We start from the raw sequence: 21484 nt of genomic DNA on the forward strand, positions 1-21484 counted from the left end.
CCCCCCCTCTCCCCAAAGAGAAGATTTGTCACAAATGAGAATATTCAAAAGCTGTCCTTCTGAAGGCAGTTCCAGTGTTGGAATGAGGAAGAGACCTCCCAGTGTGACCATTTTGAAAGATACAACCATCATTTGGCCAGCTAAATTCTAGTATGCTTGTCTTTTTAAGGAATCATTCTTATTACAAATGAGCTTTGAAGGCTCTGCCTGGGAAACAGGAACTCTGGCAGGTTCCACTGTGCTCTGGCAGGTTCCACTGAGCTACAAGGACCTTAAGCATGGGTCTGGTGACAGTCTGTGGCTGCTGTCCAAGGTCCAGCCTGGCTGAGTGCTGAGTTGTCCTCTTAAGTGATAAATGTCCAGGAGGTTGACCTCTAGGCCAGAGCGACCTGTTGCCTATAATTGCATCTCATAGCATTCCTTGGAACTGGCAGAGGGATGTCCAAAGGGGAATTGTTCTTGATTCAGGAGACTGAAAATCCTAGAACATTTACTTTTCTTAACACTTGAGTAATTAAGTTTTCTATGAAAACATCATAGGTTGCAGTGTTGTTTACCCCAGATTCATCTTTCACTGTGACAAGGATTGCCTACTATGTATGATAACACTGCATTATGGGAATTATGTATTGCCTAGAGTAGACATAGGCTCTGCCCTTCACTAGTGTATTGTCAAGAGACAAGAGTATGGACTTAACAGTAATATTAACTTACATTTACGCAGCACTTTAAATATTTCAGAGTGCTTTCCTCATTCTGACTGGTTCCTGTACAGATTTAGGTTACACGGCCAAACTGGGCCCTCACAGCTACTAGACTTACTCTCCCCTTCCTCAAACCTCCCATGGCTCCACCTCCCTCTGAAAAGATCATTTCCCCCATTTTATAGATTTAAAACAGGTTCATCAAGGTGGGGCATCTTGCCTAAAGTCACATATCTTAGGGTCTCTTCCCTGCCTCTTCCCATCTCCAGAGTGAGGGCACTCTCAGGAATAGGGAGAACATCGGATAGTTGTTCTCTGGGGAGCTCTTAAACAGCTGAAAGATTCCCACAAGAGCAGAGAGCAGGCGCAATCCTTTGGAGAATCTCACTTTCCTTTGTGTGTTTCATCCTGAAGATCTGAACCGTGACTCATTGGCTTTAGGGCATCATGGTCCGAGTGTCTTGACCTCGCCTGACTAGACACTGCCTCTTCCTTTGCTGTGGGGGGGATTTGAGGGGGGATGGGGGATAAGGGAGGGGCAGATGCGGGGATGGCATGCTGCGTGTTTGATCCTAAGACACAAAGGCATGCAGCCAAGGTTAGGGAGTGATTCTGTTCGTTACCTCAGATGCCTGTGTTTTCAGATAAGCCAAGGTCAGGGGCTCCATCCACCTAGTTTATATTCTTTTTCTCAACTATAGCATACAGTCATTATGTCACAAATTGGCGTACTTTGTGTGCCAGTCTCATGGTTGAGATGCTAGCATCCTTTGTTCGTGCTTCTCTCTACTCTGCCCGTATTTCTTATCTTGGGTGCATTTATTTCTCTCATTCTTCTTGCCTGGCTTCATGAAACATTCCTCACAGCGGATCTTATTGTTTTGTTTTGTTTTTTACTATCAGTTCATTTGATTATATAGCATATTATAAGCTTTTAATATACTTTGTTTATTTCCTACCTGAGCAGAGTAACTGTTTGCAAAAATTATTATAGAGCAGTCATGTATTTTTTTGAAGATAGAACGTACTGGGCACTCTGTGCGCTGTGTTTTCTGCCAGATCCTCTAAACAGATTGAGCTTGCGTATTGTTGCTAGGCCTGGACCTCTTTAGTCCTTTTAAAGATCCCAAGTAGGGTACTCTCATAACATTTCTAGCTTATGCAATCTCTTTGCATGCTATTACGGCCCAGTCCCCTCTAGTTTCCACAACACGATATGTCTAGTCACACACAGTGTCCCTTTTTCCAAAGTGCCTTTTGATTAGTAGGAGGTTGAAATGCCCTGATAGATTGCTTGTTTGCTTTGACATCTGTACAAGTTATCTCTGCCTTGGTGCACTTTAATTTGTCATGCTTCTGCTTCCTTTATCAGGATACGCTTGTTTCCCAATTTCATTGAATCAGAAGAAGCAGATTGGATATTTGAACAGCTGTGCCAAGATATTCCATGGAAGCAGAGGACTGGTATTCGAGAGGGTGAGTTCAGGGAAACTCATTACCTTTCCTCACATGAGCATTTCTTATTTTAAGCTAGGATCACATCACAAGAGCTTCGAACATCTTAGCTCATAAAAGGTGAACATCATTTTCAATTTTCTTTCCATTCATGGGACACATTTCTTGTCAAGAAGCATCATGAACCTAAGAAACGGGGACACTTGGTGTTCTGTTATGTTCTGTCCAGTTTTTGCATGTGGCTCATTTCCTACAGGCTTATTTCTGCAGGGCTTGTTCTAAGTTCTTATGGTCTGTAAGCTCATGTTTCTAACTCTTAAGTACTCAGTTCTTGAGCCTCCTCTTCTCCCATCAGCTTCTCCCCCACTCCACTTCAGCCGCCTGCAAAGACACTCACATCCTGGATCTTGCCATTACCCGCAGATGTACCACCTCCGTGTTTAAGAATTTGGAAATTCCCTTATCTGGTCATAATCTATTGGCCTTTCACCTCTCCCTCTGCCTTCCTTTATGCAGCCTAAGTCTTTGTTCGCCCCATAGCCTTTGCTTTCCTCCTGGGCCATCTCCTCTGTGTTAGGCATTCTTCCTCTTCTCTCTATCTTGACCCCTTGGTGAACTAATTCAGTTCTACCTTGTCTTCCTCTCTTGAGTCCCTAGCCCCCTGCATATGGCCAGTTACACCTAGCAAAGCCTCGGCCTTAGATCACCTCCACCATTTATCACCTTCACACCTGCACACATGATGATGAATGAATGTAGAGAAAATCACCCAATCGTTCTGATTGGTTCCTCTACAGATTGAGGTTATGCAAACAAACTGGACCCTCACTGCTGCTAGACTTCCTCTCCCACTGTCCCCTTCCTCAAACCTCCCATGGCTCTACCTCCCTCAACCCTCTCAGCTGAGAACCCTGCCTCACATTTTACAGAAAAAATTAAGGCCACTCCCCAAGAGCTCCTTCTGCCTCCTTCCTCATCTCCCATAGCTCTATCACCTCTCTCATGTGAAGTGCTGGCCCCACGACCTGCAGCGCAAGCGATCCCAGTCCATGCTGTCTCCTTCAATAGATTGCCCTTTCTGTCCTCCCTTCTCTTTCACTTGTTTTCAGGCTCTCCCTCTTCTACTAGTTCCTTTCCTGCTGCCTACAAACATGCCCATGTCTCCTCTATCCTGAAAAAACCCTCACTTGATCCTTCCATCTCTGCTAACTGTCTCCTATTTCTCTTCTGCCCTTTGTGGCTCACCTTGAAAAGGCTGTCTACAGCAGAGGCCTCCACTTTCTCTCCTCTTACTCTCTTCTTTACCCTTTACAATCTGCTTCTGACCTTATTCCACCAAAACTGCTCTCTCCTAAGTTGCTCATGGTCTCTTAGCTGCCAAATCCAATGGCCTTTTCTTAGTCCTCATTGTCCTTGACCTCTCTGCGGCTTCTGATCTCTCTCTCTCCTCCTTGATGTTCTCTTCTCTCTAGGTTTTTTGGGATGCTGCTTTCTCTGGTTCTCCTACCTTGCAGACTGCCCCTTCTCTGTCTCCTTTGCTGGGTCCTCCTCCAGATCACACCCTCTAATCACAGGTGTCTCACAGGGGTCAGTTCTGGACTTCTTTTCTTCTTCTTCTTTTTTTTATTAGGCTGTTGGGGTTAAATGACTTGCCCAGGGTCACATAGCTAGTAAGTGTCAAGTGTTCGGTCTGAGGTTGGATTTGAACTCAGGTACTCCTGACTTCAGGGCCGGTGCTCTATCCTCTGCACCACCTTGCTGCCCCTGGACCTCTTTTCTTCTCCCTCAATACTATTTCTCCTGGTGATCTTATCAGCTCCCGTGGATTTAATTATCCTCTCAGCGCTGATGTTTCTCAAAACTACCTATCTTGTCCCAATCTCACATTTGTGACTGCCTTTTAGACATCTTGAACTCAACATCCAGTAGACATCTTACAGTTGGTATGTCCAAAACAGAACTTACCCTTTCTCCTAAACTCTCCCCCATCCCAAGTTCCCTATTACTAGAGAGGGCAGCACCTTCCTTCCTGTCTCTCAGGCTCACAGCCTAGGGGTCATCCTCGACACCTCACTGCCCCTCACCCCACATGTCCAAACTTTTGCCAAGGCCTGCTGATTTCACCATTCCAACATCTCTTGAATATACCCCCTTCTCTCCCCTGGCACTACCACCAGCCCAGTGCAGGCCCTCATCACCTCACCTGGTTATTACAGTAGCCTCCAATTATTGCAATAGCTGACCTCAAGTCTCTCTTCACTGCAGTCCATTCCCTCTTCAGCCACCAAAGTCATTTTCCTAAAGCAAATGTCCGAGCATGTTACCCCCTCCCCTCAACACTCAATGCCTTTTAGTGGCTCTGTCTTGCCTCCAGCAGCAAATACAAAATGCTCTGTTTGGAATTCAGAACCCTTCATCACTGAGCCCCTTCCTACCTTTTGAGTCTTCTTATGCTTTACTCTCCCACACATACTCTTTGATCCAGTGACTGGCCTCCTGGCTGATCCATGAATAAGACGCTCATCTCTCAGCTCAGGGCATTCTCTGTGGCTGTCCTCCATGCCTGGAAGGCTCTCACTCCTCTGCTCCCACTGCTGACCTGCCTGGCTTCCTATAAATCCCAACTAAAACCCCACCTTCTACAGGAAACCTTCCCCAACTTTTAATCATTTCCTATTTATCCTGTATCTAGGTTGCTTTGTTTGCACGCTGTCTCCCCATTAGACTGGGAGTTCCTGGAGGGCAGGGCCTGTCTTTTGCCTCTTTTTGTATCCCCAGGGCTTAGCACAGTGCCTGGCACATAGTACATGCTTAATCAATGTTTACTGAATTTATTGAATTCTCTTCTAATTCATGTGATCACTTTCAGTTGTTCTTTCAGAGTTTTTGGAGTAGACCACTAATTTCATTGCTGTGGGGAGCAGTGTCCTGCTGAGGGAACTCTCTCTACCTGCATGCAACAGCACATCCTCTACAGCTGCCTGCCTGGGGCACTGAGGTTGTGGGACACAGTCCATATTTGCCAGAGGCAGGGTTTGAACCCAAGTCTTCCTGACTCCCAGGCTGCCCTCCTGACACACTTGCCTCCCCTTTTCAGACTTCCAGAGACTATTTTATTTTAGGTTATATATATATACAGTGCCTCCTAGACACAGCCATATCTGTCCTGCAGGCAGTTAACTACTGAACATGGAAAGAGCCCTGATTTTGAGAGTCAGGAGACCTGAGCCACTCACCTCCACCATGTTCACCTCTGCCACACTCCCCTCCGCCATACTCACCTCCATCACTCTCACCTCTGCCACGCTCACCTCTTCCACACTCACCTCCATCACTCTCACCTCTGTTATGCTAACCTCCGTCCCGCTCACCTCTGCCCACACTCACCTCCATCACTCTCACCTCTGTTATGCTAACCTCCGTCATGCTCACCTCTGCCCACACTCACCTCCATCACTCTCCCTTCCATCATACTCACCTCCATCATGCTCACCTCTGCCACGCTTATCTCTGCCACGCTCACCTCCATCACTCTCACCTCTGCCACGCTCACCTCTTCCACACTCACCTCCATCACTCTCACCTCTGCCACGCTTATCTCTGCCATGCTCACCTCTTCCACCTCACCTCCATCACGCTCACCTCACGCTCACCTCCGCCATGCTCCCTTCTGCCACTCCCTCCTTGCTTAGCTGTCTTGGTGACTGGGTGAGCTGCTTGGCCTCTTTGGTGTTCCTCATCTGTCAGACCAGCTCTGCTTGCCTAGCTTCCCTCCAGGAATGGGCGTCAGGGTCCAACGGGAGAACATCCAAAGGCACTTCCTTTTCCAACACTTTTTTTGATTTTTTTACCCATTCTTCATTTGAAACCTTTTTTGTAAAACTCTCTTCTGTAGTTGCCTTGGTTTTCTCTCATCTGCTTTGTTCCCTGCCCTCATTAGCTCTGGAATCAGCTTTCTCCTTCCTGCTTCACACAGTCAGTCTTTCTTTGTGTCTGAGCAGCAGCTCTCCTGCTGGTCCCATCATTCGAAGCAAGCCCTTTGTTGGCTTTTGCTGAGTGACTTCAAAATCTTGCACCTCTTAATGGAAAGGACCCATTCCCCGTTGCTTCAGCCTTTTTATTTCTCTCTCTTGCACTTTTAATTTCATGTTGCAGAGAATTATAAGCATAACATATGTTTTAATGCCAAATTAAAAACCCAGAGACAGTTGGAGTATGAAGCCATCCTGGGTGCTTGCTCTACCACATGTCGTCACTGGGGGGCTCCTGTGCCATGGCCTTTCCTTGGCATTGTCAGCAGGAGGGGAAGGGGAGCAGTGCACACTGGCCTCAGCTCCTGAGTGTCCCCTCTCTGAGAGCAGTTACATAAAAAGGAGAGGCCCTTTGGAAGTGACAGGAAAAGGGGAGGCGGGTCTTAGGGAGTCACTGCTTCAGTTGGCTGAAGGCTGGCTTTGACAGGAGGGCTTTGCTGCCCTGTTGGCTTCACACCCTGTCCCAGGCACATGCAGCCTGGGCACGGGCTGATGTAGTGGGACCCTTTCCCCTGCCTTTGGACATTGGAGGAAGAGGGATTCTTTAAAAAAAGCCATTGTCACTTCTCTTCTTACCATTCATCTCCCTCACCATGTCCCTGCCTTTCCCCTCCTTAGCCTCATCGCTCATTCCTCTCTGGTGGCTCCTTTCAGGTAAATGTCTTTTAGCCTTAACTCATCATGCACATTCTGCTCTCTGGACCTTTGTTTATGTAATTTGCTCAGTATGGGATATCTTGACTCTTTCTATCTGCCTGTATGAGTCCTACCCATCCTCCCAAGGCCCGCCTAATGGCTCACTTGAGCTACACTGCCCACATCAGTCTCCTCTGTGCATTCCTGTTGTACTTACTACCTGTGCTCACACACTTTGACACCCTAATCATGCATTATCTTGTATTCCTCTGTGCTTCGTGTCTAAGAAAGACATTTCTAGAGGGAGGGGCCTCGTGTTTCCCTTGCATTTTCTATAGCATCTAATACATTGCAGAGCTCTTAGTGAACACTCAAAAACTGTATTGATTCCAGTGTAACCTGTGTTCATAGAGTGAAGTCTCTTTGAAAAGAAAAAACAATGTTCATATGTGTTTATGTTCCCACCCCCCCACCCTCCCATTAGAGACCACACTTGGGTTTTACACAGATTTTGCAAGGGGGGATATTATTTACTATATTAGAACTATGTATATCAGAATTAATTAAATCCAGTTGAAAAATTCCAGAGGCCTTGTCTTTCTTTCTTTCTGTAGGTATAAGTTATCTGCAGCCAAGGTTGACAGCGTGGTATGGAGAACTCCCTTACACTTATTCCAGAATTACAATGGAGCCAAATCCTGAAGTATGTTCAAATTTTATAATTGATGTATTGATTTTTAATTAATGAGAGAATGTGTAGTATAGAAGTTGAAAAGAATACTCCTACTGGATAGGGTCTGGGGGTGCGGCACCAGTCCTTCAGCCCTTGGTGACTGTTATTCTTCACATTCTTTTTGTGATCCTAGTGAAACAATTGAGAATGAGAATAGAAGCAGTGCTTAGCATGGCTCATTTTCTCAGCCATTCTCCCTTCTACGTATATGTTCGTCTCTCCATACTATGAGGTAGTATCCTTGAGCCTGCCCTATGAAATCAGATCGTCCCTTTCCTTCCCCCAGGCTATTTTGTCATTTCTGAAGAATCTGGAGCTTTCTGTGTTGTGTGTGCTGACTGGAGCTTTCCGACCTCCAGCTTGTCATCTTCTTGGATGTTTCTGCCTCCCTTTTGCTTTGTTTGAAATGTCCACTAGGGTAGGCCTTTATAGCCTGGTCTGTAAATTAAAATTGTCCAGAGGATGGAGTTGGTACATAAGAAAGAGCTCCCTGATGAGTTTGGAGGAGCCTTGCCACTGGCAAGGGATGTTATGTGTTAATTAATAAACTTGGAAGAAAAGGAGATTCTGCTCCCTGTATGTGAACAAACAGAAGCGTCAGAATTTCAGAGGATGTAGTCAATCTGTGGCAGATGCTGGTTAATTTGTAATGGAAAATTTACACCCGAAGAAGATGTGAGAGGGTAAAAATATTGACCAAATCATCATGGTTTTTCAATTAAGATTTTGTAATCATTTATTCCTGGTTTGCTATTTTGCGTGTAGCCCAGGGAGGTAATAGACCCTTGACCTCTTGAGGGTGTTTTGGAAACCTTGTTGGGCATTGAGCTCTCGTTCCAGTTTATAGTTTACTGTTGCCCATGTTACTTGGCATCTTTAACTGTCTCTCGTTATCAACAATTATTGAACCAGGTCACGGCAGTTGAGCACTGAGGCTGGGAGTGGGGAACAACTCTTATTCATGATGGTGGCTCTTGCCACGTTAAGTGGGAAGACACACGGAGCCTGTTAAAAAGTGGTGGTTTAAAGTAGGAACTCACCCAGCACTTCTCTCTTTCTAGACCCTGTTGGCAGATTGAAATTCATTCAGAAGGATTAGAATTCTTTAGTTTGAAATTGAGTAGTTTGTTGGGAACATACTTCAGCTTTGCAGATAGATTTTTAAAATCTCTTTAACCTGCAACCTAATTTTCAGAGTTGGTATATGGGTTAAGGTAACCAATCTAAGGTAATGTGGGACCAAGTGAAGTTGTAAAGCACCCTTTGTAGACTTTTCATTAAAACAGAGTAAACTATCACCTAACCAGAAGAGTTTGTTTACTTCTTAGCTTTAAATTGCACCTTAGATGCAGTTTTTACTGAAAGGGGGATATGGGCTAGCTAGCTGCACTCTCCATGTCCGTTTTAACTCTGGGATTCCTTTATTTCTTTAGCATTTACCGCATTCCCTCGACTTTTCAGGATGGGTCGCCATTCTTGAGTATGTCAGATAGTGACATTTAGGCTCCCTTAGAAGTGCCACTCTTTGGGTTGTGGGGGAATTGGGGGAGTCGGTGCAATAGTGATAAAGGGAGGCTTTGTCCTTTCTTCTCCCCTATCTTTCCGTCAACCTGCCACAAAGAAGAATGGCGACAATTGCAACCGAGAACCAGCACAAAATTTATTACGTTACATCCTGCGAACTGTAAAACCTGGGCACACCAAGAGTTGTTCCTGAGAGTTCCTCAGCTCTTTTGCAGAAAGACCATTCTCTTTTTTCATTCACTTCAATCGATATTTATTGAGCAATTATATATGCACGGAGACACTATGATTTATGCCTCTTTCCTTGTTAAGTCCTGGCTGAGCTTTGTTATTGTGATGTTGTCAGTAAGTGCAGAGCTTTAGAATCATCAGGAAATGTAGCTAATTATGTTGTCTGAGGAACTTTTAGGAGGAAAAGGGCTTGACTTGTCAGATCTTGGCTCTGTTACTACTAAATGTAGTAGTAAGTAAATAGTTACGGGCTAAGTACAACTCTACCCTCCCCTGGCCCCATTCCCCAACCACTGTTATGGCTTTCACATAAGTATGAAAAGCAAGACTCTCTAAAAGCCCTTCCTTGATGATCTTAGCAGCCCAGAACCCTGAGTGACCCTGAATACTGATGGTTTTCTTTGGCTCCTGTCCTTTCCTCCACCTTCATACGCACGATGGTGCATTTTTGAAGAATCTTTGAAGAATTCTATAGAGCACTTTGTTTGGACTTCTGGGAGGAAAGGCACAGAAACTGTAACAACAAAGAAACAATTCAGGGTGCCCCAGTGGAAGGTGCAAAGTGCCTCGTGAGGCTGGGGTCAGAGCTTCCTGCCAAGTAGTGAGAAAGCAGGAGCTTCCTCACAGAGCCAAAGTCTCCAAGTGAACCAGCCAGCCTCGGTGACCCAGAACCCCGCAGGGCACAGGGGAGGCTCTGTGAGTCTTCGTGAGCCCTCAGTGAACGCATGTAGAAGTACAGTCAGGGTTCCCATTCAGTGAAAGACAATTGGCTTTTTACTCTCTGTACAAAGCAGACCATAGAGAAGGCAGTCTTAAAATCTTGGTGAAAACAATCCCTCCCCCCCCCACCCGGTCTCAAAGCAGTGGAGGACCCCTATTGAAGTGCCTCCTCTGCCCCGATCCTGGGGCAGGGGAGAGAAGCTTCCCCTGATCTCCTCCTCCGACCTCAGCACTTGGCTGCCCCCTCCGTGATGCACTCGGCCTCCACCCGGCATTACTCTTATTTGATTACTTGTTCTCTCTCTCCCCTACTTCTTGTGGACAGGGAGCAAATTTTACTTGGCGCTGTATCCCCTACTGTGCCGCCCCTGGCGTGGTCCCTCACGTGGAGGAGGTACTCAGTACATTTGTAATGATTGAATTATTGATCTTTGTTTTACATTATTTTTACAACTCCCCAAAATAAACATAAATAAAAACAATCCCATCTTTCAAAATAAATACAGGAACAGAATTAGCAGAAGGAGGGTTACAGAGCAGGGTGGTTATTCATGCCAGAGAACTCCAGTTGGTACCTTTTAGCTACCTGGAGACCCATCAGATGTGCCTGGTCTGATATGATAGTTCTGAACCAGAGCTATTACAAGCCTGCCAATTTATTAACCTTATTGTTCACAGACATGGTTTACCCTGGTTCTGTTTAGTGACAGTTGTCTCCCTGCAGTGGGTTATGTACCAACTGTTTGTGTTGAAAAGAAGAGGAATTGGACAGCTAGATTTGCTCTGGTCCTTTGTGACCATGATGGTCGTGGTGATGGTCTTGTTTAGTCAGGTCCCACTGTTCGTGTGGGGCCTTTTCTTGCCGAAGATGCTGGAGTGGTTTGCCATTTCCTTTTCCAGTGGATTATGGCCAACAAAGGTTAAATGACCTGCCCAGAGTTACCCAGCTAGTGACTGTCTGAAACCAGATTTGAACTAGGGTCTTCCTGACTCCAGGCCTGGTGCTCTATCCACTGAGCCACTAGCTGCCTCCAGCTGAGGTGTAGACCAAGTCTAATTGTTGTCATTATCAGTCTGATTCCAATATAATATTGCAGAGGGTGACCAGTCTTTATACTAGTTTGTCATCAAGTGTAATGGAAAAGGATTAAATGGTATAATGCTGTGCTAATGTAGCTACAGAAATAGAGCAAAAACTCAGCTGTTGGACATGCTTGGGAGTGGGTTCCAGAGCAGCATCCCACATCCTTGTTTCTAAGCCATTGGTTGATACCGCCTCTCACTTCTGCTCTGTCCTCTCCTTTTGCTCTGCCCATCCCCTGCAGTGGCATCCCGTGCTTAGCATGCTGAAGAGCCGCATCGAAGAGAACACTGGCCACACCTTCAACTCGCTACTCTGCAACCTTTATCGAAACGACAAGGACAGCGTCGACTGGCACAGCGATGACGAGCCCTCGCTGGGGGCGTGCCCCATCATCGCCTCCCTCAGCTTGGGGGCCACACGCGTCTTTGAAATGAGGAAGAAGCCCCCCCCCGTGAGTACTCACTGTGACCCCACGTGATCCCCGGGGTAGAGTGCAGGTCAGCACCGTTGTTGGAATCGCTGTCAGGCACCAGCTGTGTGTCAGCTGCAGTGCTGTGCTGTGAAATAAATAGTCCTTGTCCTCAAGAAACTTACATTCTTTTGAGGGGAGATAACATGTGGGAACGTAAAAGACACGTACAGAGTAAGTCCAAGGGGCTTCTGTGGAGCACAGTACAGTGAAGGCAGCTAGAGAAAGCAGGAACATTGTGGGTAATGGGGAGAGCGGCGGGCGTCCGGATGACATCCCACTTGTGGCCAGCCATTTCATTGTAGCCTTATTCATATTTTCAGCGTGTCATTGACGTACGAGTGGCTTACTTTATTCTTGCAGATAAAGCAGCTGAGCCAGCTAGACGTGTAGCGGACTTGTGGTCATGAAAGTTGGTGATGGAACTGGCTCCAGGAGTCAGGGCTTTAGCTTTCCCAGTTCTTTTCAGTAAATCATCCTGATACTTCCTCTTGACGCACAAGCACGCTTGGACTGACTCCTGCCCCAAGTGCTATGGTATTTTTAAAGAGCCCCCTGGATCGTGGCTACTGCGGTTGTTAATGGTGGGTGGGTTCAGTATCACAGTCTTGCGGGGAGCAGAAACGTGGTAGGAAGTCCACACCGAGAGGCAGTCTCCCCCACGCTTGTTCTGTACCTGGGCTTTTCTGGGTCCTGGTACGGTTCGGCTCAGAGACTCTGACGAGATCCCAGCCAGGGTGCTGTGCTTACAGGTGGCTTTTTAAATATGACCCGATTCAGACCGTGGACACATTGGTCACCTGGCACTTGATGTCTGTCCTTTCTCAGAAATCTTTCTCTGAGGATAAAGCTAGATGGAGCAGTTGTTCGCTGGGTCACATGTAGATGCCGAGACACTGTGTGTGGTGGCCTCTGCATTTTATTTTGTGTAGGTTATTACACTGTCTTACTCCTTCTGTAGAGGAGTGGCAAGGTAGCTGTTTGGAGGGGGCTGCTACTTGGAGTCATAAGTCTTTTGAGTTCAGACCCTCGCTCTGCTGTTCACCCTGCACTCTGGTGTCCTCTTCTGTAAAGAGGGAATGCACTAGCTCCTTCACAGGACTATGCACTTGTGGAGTGCTTTGTGAACCTTGAATCTCAGAATCTAAGTGCCAGCTCCCATAAAGGTCATCCCCATTTTACAGAAGAAGGAGTCAAGGCTCAGGGGAGTTAAGTGCTTGGCCCTAGTTACCTGCTTAGTCACTGGCAGAGCCTGGTCTTCAGATCTGATCTCCTGGTTCAAAGGCCAGCACCGATCTGATGTGCCAGTGATTAACAGGCGGGGTGAAGGCCTCCTTCTGAACATCCCATTTTGCCAAACCCCACAAGGTTATGCTTTGTTGGGAATAACTCGCTATCAGAATGGCGGTGCCTGGTCCTCCAAGGTTAAATAAAGTCCTCCAGGGTTCTCTGGCGCACCCGTTGGGAACCACTGTATGTACTAAGCTCTGTCTCCATTGCCTGGCCCAGCTTTGTTAGATTTTGATGAAATATTAACAAACCCCTTTAATTCTGGTTTCAGTTTCAAAGGTAAAGGGGCAGGCAAGGAAACTGAATGTTGAGTACATGTGAAGTGAATTAACAAATTGATGAATATAGCTATCAAATAACCTTTCCCCCGTGTCTGGGAGTGGCATCTTTAGACGAAAGTAGATTTGGATTACAGCAACGTGAAAAGCTCTCTTGCTTATTTCTCTTGTTGCTGCAGAGATCAGCATCTTGACAAGGTTATGGGTTTTGCAAGTTGCCTGTAATGCCTGCCACAAGTTCAGCCAGGCTGGAAGCATAAGCACCTGTCTTGGCACTGATAACCTTGGAAACAGGCTTCTCATTTTTCCTCTCATTTCTCCCCCAGGGTAGAAGAAAGGAAACACGTGTTCCCAAATTGGGCGTCTCTTTGGTTTTCTCTGGAAAAGTCAGGTCCACAAACATAGTTCCTGCAGTCTGGGGAAAGAGAGTGAATTCAGATGCGCATGGCCTCTGGGATGCTAGGCTGCTTGTTCTCTGCCTGTGCCTCTTTGCTGCTCGGGGAAAGCTCGCACGATCTCCTTTTCTTTCAGGAGGACATTTGGGGGCTGGGGAAATCTCCTGTCAGTTCTAACTCCTATTCTCCTGATCTGTCTGACTTGTCTGAGCTGCTGCTTCCTGCCTGCAGGGTGATGTGGGAAGTGAGCCTTCTGCCGTGCAGGGGCCTGCCACTCCGCTCGAGGGTAGTTTGGACTTAGGGTCACTTTCAGAGAAAATTACATTCTTGGCTTTTAAAAAAAACGGACCCAGTGGCTTTCTCCACAAAGTGAGTACGTGCTCCCTTTTCCTTTGGATACTGTGGCAAACTTCTGGAGTTAACAGTCGTCTGCAGACGGCTCCAGTGTCTTCAGTGCTTTTTCTGTTGGCTTCTCACAGTGCTGGGATGATTTTGTTTTACAGATGTCAGGCCTTCCCTCTGCGATTCACATAGTAAACTGAGCCACCATAACACCTGGGGTCCACATTCCACCCCATCAGGAATCCCTCACCTCTCTTAACATGCCCGGCCTCATCCTTGTCATGGCTCCTGGGCTGGAGTGCCCTTTCTTTCCTTGCGGTCCTCCTTTGTTTGGTTTGGGGTTTTAGAGCAAACTTAGTGACACCTTTAGCATATTCTGAAGGTGTGGCTCAAGTGCGTCAGTACAGAAACACAGAATGTTGGAATGGGAGTGGACTTTGGGTCTCATCTTTGTCTGACCCTTCATCATACAGGAAGCTGCTGGGTCTAGGCTTTGCTGGCAGATGGGAGTGACTGCACCAAGGTCACACGACTGGTCAGGGGAAGAGCTGCACCTAAAATCTGGGTTTCCTGATTCCTGCTCCAGGAACTTTTCCACTCATCCCACTGCCTCTTAGTGTATCTAGAAGCCAGCCCCCTTTTCATTTCAGCACTCCAAGGCCATCAAAGCTCTCAAGGCTCCTGGGCCCCAACCCAGTTGTGTCTCCAAATGATTTTGCTGCAGCATTGAAGCCCAGATGTAACGATTAGCTGGGTGCTTTCCCTGGCCAGCTTTAATTCTACACTGCAGTACAAGCTGGAGAGGCAGTGACAAAAGCCCATTGGCAGGCTGCTATTTCTCCGTCGGTTACCAGGGAAACAGTGATGGCTGGAGGAGGAGAGGGTGTGTTATTAAATAATAGCAGGAAGTTTTGTGATGCACTAGAAATTCGGATGCCAAAAGGCTTGGTTTTTTCTAGCAAATAACCTCTAGGTAATCTCTGTCCTTCAGCTGAATCATCAAAATGAAGTGCCTTTTTTCATCTACCCCAGGGTGACTTGGGCTAATAGCAGTTCTTCCAGTCTCTCCTTTCCCTGGTACCTTTGGAAGGAGCAAGGGGAGATCCTGCTGTATATATCACCAGGGGGTACTCTTGTTCCACCATTTGTCAGGACAGAGGCTTTTAGGGGGTCTTGGTGAGTGTGTGTGGGCTGCCCTCCTGAGCTATAACACCAGCCTTATGAAAGGATGGGTCTTAAGTGTATAGAGTGAAAATCCTCAAGTATGATTTGAAAATCAGTTTTTTAACTGGCTCTATGAGGTATGGGAAAATTGAGATTCATTTTAGGTCACCATTGACTAGCGTTAGAGAGAGAGATAGGGAGATAAAGATATAGAGGGAAGGATTGAGATAGAGATAGATAAATATATCTAGAGAGATAGAGATGGATAGGGATAGAGATAAATAGAGGTAGAGATAGAGATAAATATAGTTGGATAGAGATAGATATAGATAAATAGATAGAGATACATAGAGGTAGGTAGATAGAGCTAGAGAGAGATGGGTAGGTGGAGAAATAGAGATGGATAGAGACTGATATAGATAAATGCGTGTAGATAGGTAAATAGGATGGATGAATGGAGGATTTATTAATTGCTTATTACTATGTGCCTAGCATTGTGCTAAGTCCTAAGAATACAAATACAAGCAAAAAAGGCAGCCTCTACTATTGAAGAGCTCGTAGTCTAATGGGCGACCTCTGGGACCGTACTTGGAGCACCTGACCTCGGTCCTTTAGCCAACAACGGCCACTTTTATTTCAGCATCGCCTGTTCCCCTCATGTGCACTGTGCCTCTCCTTGCTCTGATGGCTTACTTGTGGATTCCTGCCTCGTTTGTTTCATTATTTTGCAAGGACTTGAGAAAGATCATTGAACATGGTGGTCTTGTGTTTCAGGGCCCTCACCGCAAGTCAGAAATGTGGCCCCTTCCTGTCTGTCTCTGTTGTTGGTCAGAGGTTGACGGCTTTTTGTTCAGACCTGGCCCACTCTAGATCATCGGCTGACAGAAGAATATTAGAGATGAGAGGTGCCTGTGAGGCCATTTAAGCCTCCTTTTCAATGGAGTGAGAAGAATCCTGAGGGGCAGAGAGGCTGAGGGATTTGTCTGAGGTCTCATAGCTAGTCACAGAGTAAGGACTTGTACCTTGGTCTTCTGCCCCAAGTTTGAGGCTCTTTCAGCTGTACCCCTCTCCAATTCAGCAAATGTGTTTAAAAGATGATTTTTGTTTTTAAATTAGTGGTTTCCTGATGTGCACCATTCCTGCCACCACCGCCACCACCACTACCACCATTGAATCCTCTCTCGTAAAAGAAAAAGTTAAGCCAAAACCACATTGACTGCAGCTGACAGCGTAAGCCATACTCTGCAGCCCTGGTACTTTTCCTCTCCTTAGAGGATTGTGTTTTATCATTTGCTCTCTGGGACTGAGATTGACTGGCTTTCAGTGCTGTGTTTATTTATGGTATGGCCTGCATTGTGTGTAATAGTCTCCTTTGTCAGTAACATTTACTAAGTGCCTACAGAGTGCTGTGTTGGAGGGAGATATGGAAAAAAAGTGAAATAGGACCTCTGCCTCATGGAGCTTCCATCTTAATGGCACCATCTAAAATAGGCACAGGGGCAGCTAGGTGGTACAGTGGACTGAGGGCTGGGCCCAGCTGGAGTCAGGAAGACTCATCTTCCTGAGTTCAAGTCTGGCTATGTGGCCTTGGGCGAGTCACTTCACCCTGTTTGTCTCAGTTTCCTCATCTGTAAAATGAGCTGGAGAAGGAAATGGCAAACCATTCCAGTATCCTTGCCAAGAAGACCCCAAATGAGGTCATCGAGATTTGGACATGACCAGAATGACTGAACAACAGCAAAAAGGACAAAAAAGGCACAGGTAGCTCGAGTGTAAATTTTGCAGATAAATAAGTGAAAAAGCGTTTAGTAAGTGCTTACTAGTGGAAGGTACTGTGCTAGGAACTGAGGGAATACAAAGAAGCAAGTAAGGCCGTCCGTATTCCCCAGGAGCTGACTGCAGTTCACCAAGCATTTATTGGTCACTTATGGGGCAGAGATCGTGCTGGCTGCAATGGATACGAAGGAAACACAGGGCGTTGAGAGGCTTATCGAGGGGCTTGCATTCTGATAGGAGAAGACAACACGTTGGGGGGGGGTGGCCAGGGAGGAGTATTTCGGGCAGAGGGTCGGAGGAAATATTGATACGGGTTATAGGACAAGTGATTGACATGTCCTTTCCAGAAATGTTGTGTTGATTTAATGATGATTCTCATACACAGGATTGGAAATGATTGGGAGGGAATGTTGTACACCCCCAGCATGCCGTAGAGATGGCTGGGAAGTAGTGGGGTGGGCCTGGGTTTGAGCAAGATGTATGCTTATCATTCAGAAATCCGCTAAGTCTGACACCCGGTGAAAACTTGACATCTGCTTGGATGTCAAATGGGGATGACATCTGTACCTACTGTATGGGTAGAAGAGAAGTGCTTTCCAAATAGTGCATAGAGATTCTTAAAAGCCATTATGGAAAGACCACGACCCAACAAAGATACTTTAGGGAATTGTCAGCCTGTCATAAGTGATGGATGGCCATCCATGCGGTAAAACAAAATCTGCTTTGCCATTTCTTCCCTTGACCTGGCATTAGAGGAGGAAAGGGAGAAGTCTGCTGAGGATTGAACGAAATTCAGAGCCATTTCAAGAATTGGGTAGCATTGGTGGGAGTGCTTCGGAGTGAGTGACTAGGTTTTGGAGTTCTCATTTCCAGAATTCTCTCTTGGTTTGGAAAGTTTTTCATTCGTTAAAGTATAGATAGCTGGGAAAATGGAGCTTTTACTGATTTCTTGCTTTTCATTTATTCTGTATTTGAAATCATCTTTGGCTTCTGGTGGCCTAATTTTCACTCTAGATTTCAGGCCCTGACTGCCACTGTGATTGACTTGTTTTCAGTTTTCAGAGTCTTTGGCTGCTGGCTTTGTTAGGGGAAGCTGGCTGTGTTTGAACCTTTAATCTCAACCACACTTCCTCTTCCGGAGTGATTTGCCTTTCCTCTGTCTGTGCCTTGACGAAGTATAGTTATCACTGTGTCATGTTTTCTTTTTTCATTCATGTAGCCTTAAATTGCTGCTGAAGTTCTGTGGATTTGCTATTCTACTTGGTTCAGTGGGATTTTCAGGAGTGATGAAGGAAGTCCTTTACCTATTGGAGAATAGGGAAGCAATTGTCTAGATGACATCCATCTTGAAATTTTTACTAATTTGATGAGTAGGGAGTATTTCATTAACATTCAGGAAGTATAGTTGCTCCTAACATCAGACTTCAGAACTGGGCCAAGAGTCTGTCATCTTGCACGTATTAAGTGAATGGGCTTTTCTGCTGTTCATTTGAACCTCCCATCTTTCTTGGACACCAAATTCTCCCTGCTACCTCATCACTGTATCCAGCCAAGGTGGAAGAAGAGGGACCATGTAGTCGCCACGTTTAGAGTGGGCAAGGGGTTTGAAGTTCATCTCTGCCACCCCTCTTTTTTTTTTTTAAAGAAAAGAACCACCAGCGTAGCTTAGGGTTATAGCACTGTAATAGTGTAGTATTAAGCACTTAGCATAGTAGAAAGAGTTCTGGATTTTATAATAATAATAATGATAGCTAGGATTTATATAGTGATTTAATATTTGCAAAGTTCTCTATATAAATTATCTTATTTCATCCTCACAACCCTATGAAGTAGGTGTTATTATTATCCTCATTTTACATATGAGGAAACTGAGGCTGCGCAAGGTCATAGAGCCAGTGAGTGTCTAAGGTACAATTTGAATTCAGATCCCAGGTCATGTACTGCAAGTCCTATCTTCTGTTTCCTGGGCCACAACCGTTGGATTTGAGGTTTGATCTGGGTGTGAATCATGGCTGTGCTTCTCCTAACAATACAGTTTACATTTCTGAAGCACTTACTGGGTTCAGAGTACTATTCTGAGCCCTGGGAGAGAAAGGAAGTTTAGTTAAGGCTTGATCTCTACCCTCAAGAAACTTATGCTCTAGGAACTCCTAGTCATGTGTCCCTAGGCAAGTCAGTTCCCCTTCTCTAGGCCTTGCTTTCCTCTTTTGTAAAATGAAACAGGGCCACATGATCTCTAAGCTCTTTTCTAGCATGCACAGGGTGGGAATCCCTATTGCTGGTGAGGTGCAGTACTGACAGTGCCAAGCCCGTTCTTCCATGAATTCAGGGGTGTCCTGTATCTTTGAGGCTTCCATGCTTCTGACCTTGTGTTTCTGGGATGTTTTAAAAAGTTACTTGGTGCCCCCTGTGTGAGAGCTTTGATTGCAACTATTACCAGATTTTATACTCATCTTCTTATCGAGTAAGTCTGTGCCAAGTGAATGCTAGGGATAAAAAGAGTATTTTCAAATCTGTGTAGTTTGGATGTGAAACAATTAGATTAAGCGTGGTCAGAGAACCTTTTTAAGTGCATAAGCCTTGGTGCTATTAAAGCGATAATCCCCCCCAGCCCCAGCTCACGTTTGTAGGTCTTGTCTCAGATACAACAACTTTTGTTTTTAAAGGAATGTGTTTTAGATCAATACCAAAAAATTCAGTCATTTGCAGCCTGAGTTGAGTCAGCAGAGTGACTCTATAAAATGATTTTTTGGGCTGCCATGTTTATTCTCTCTCCATAATTTCCGGAACAGATCAGAAGATGCTTTTTTTTTTTTGGTGTCAGCACTGCAAACAAAAGGTCCAGCTGTGATTTTTCTGCTGCTTACATCAACACCAGTAAGAACAGCTCTGTCGTCCAAATGTAGCTGAAGATTTGTTGATCCATGAGGCCGACAAGAGCCCAGCTGGGGGCAGTGAGGCTGGCCAGTAGCATGTTTTGATCAGCGAAGTAAGCTAAAAAGAGATGAAATATAAAGAAGGAGCAGTATTTACGTAGCTGTTTGGGAGCAGAGCAGTGGCCTGGCATACACTTCCAAGTGTTATCCTCTACAGTTTTCCTTAGGGCAGCTAGGTGGTGCAGTGGATGTGTGCTGGGCCTGGAGTCTGAAGAACCTGAGTTCGAATCTGGCCTCAGACACTTACTGGCTGTGTGACTCTGGGCAAGTCACTTAACCCTATTTGCCTCAGTTTCCTCATCTCTGAAGTGGCCTGGAAAGGGAAATGGCAAAACCCCCAATGGGGTCACCAGGGGTCAGGCATGACTGAAATGACTCAACAACGACAATAACGGTGATGACAGTTTTCCTTGGCCCTTCCCACACTTACTCAGTCCCACTCTACCTCATAATTGATCCGTAGGCAAGAAGGCTAAGTGAATTATGTTCACATATCAGACTGATGCTAGCTATTTTTCTGTTTCCATTCATTGTTAAACTTCTGCAATAAGAGGTCTACATCTGTGGTATGTTCTTTACTTAGAATCTCTTTATTTCCTCAATACCTGTTCATTCCGTAATCCCCTGCAGCCTGGTTTCCCTCCCCATAGCTACAGAAACTCTACTGCAGGACCACCAAATACACAAATCTAGGGGCCTTTTCTCAGTATGTGAAACACTCTCCTTGACTCTAGTCTTCTAGTTCATCAACTTTATCAACTCCCATAGCCTCTGGTTTTCTTCTCTTTTTTATCCACAGGTAGGATCACATTTTACATTTTACTGTTGATAATTCTGCTACCATATCATGTTGAACTCTAAAATCCCTCTCTTCTAACTTCCTTTCCCTTGCTTCTCCTAAACTTATTCAGTCTCTGAACCTCTCCTTATTCTTCCAGGCCGTCACCCCTGGGAAGAATGACTGCTCTTTCCTCCCTTCACAGTATTGACTGTGTGACAACCAGTTCAACTCTGTACTGTTCTCCACCTTTGGTTCCCTTACCCACTTACTGCATCAGTACTCTTTCCTTGACAAATCCGTGCCTTGAGTTCTGCTCCTTCCTGCGTGATGCTGCTGGGGAAAGCCTCACAATATGTTGACTTTCGTCTGTTGCAGAATGGTTATCTCATTTCAACTAGGCCCTAACTGCTGTACAGCCATCCTTTTGTTCTTCCCTGATTGACTTTCTGTCACTTCCCATGGACTTTTCCCAAACTTTTCTCTATACCTGTGTCAGCAGATGAACTTGCCTTGAGAAGATGAAAGTTGATAGAGATAAATATACAGCCATATAAGAATGTTTTGAAAAATCAGCATCACTAGCACAAGAGTGGTTACAAAAAGATCTAGGAGTTTTCATTAACTGCGAGTTCAGTATTGATAGTGCTACAGCAGCCAGAAAAGCTAATGGGATCTGAGGCTGCATTAAAAGAGACAACACTAGGGGCAGCTAGGTGGCGCTGGGGGTAGCGCTCTGGCCTTTGAGTCAGGAGGACCTGAGTTCAAATAGCAGCCTCACACACTTGACACTTACTAGCTGTGTGACCCTGAGCAGGTCACTTAACCCTGATTGTGTCACCAAAAAGCAAAAAATAAAAAAGAGACAACACTCGTAGGAATATGGAGGCAGTAGTCTTGATGTTCTTTGCCATATTCAGATCCTGCTTTGAACATTG

General features: G+C 45.7%; 1 protein-coding gene across 4 annotated transcripts in view; it reads left to right on the top strand.

Annotated features, from left to right (window-relative positions):
* ALKBH3 (alkB homolog 3, alpha-ketoglutarate dependent dioxygenase) overlaps positions 1-21484 on the top strand; it is a 49450-nt gene that overhangs the window by 14681 nt on the left and 13285 nt on the right. For all 4 annotated transcript variants that reach the window (XM_021009759.2, XM_021009757.2, XM_021009758.2 and 1 more), the window contains 3 exons: positions 2077-2180; positions 7441-7529; positions 11360-11569. In XM_021009759.2, coding sequence (XP_020865418.1) covers positions 2077-2180; positions 7441-7529; positions 11360-11569 — 403 coding nt within the window. The remainder of the gene's footprint in view (positions 1-2076; positions 2181-7440; positions 7530-11359; positions 11570-21484) is intronic.

This window comes from Phascolarctos cinereus, unplaced genomic scaffold (assembly GCF_003287225.1).
Source record: "Phascolarctos cinereus isolate Bilbo 61053 unplaced genomic scaffold, phaCin_HiC Scaffold_9;HRSCAF=440, whole genome shotgun sequence".
Taxonomy (NCBI): domain Eukaryota; kingdom Metazoa; phylum Chordata; class Mammalia; order Diprotodontia; family Phascolarctidae; genus Phascolarctos; species Phascolarctos cinereus.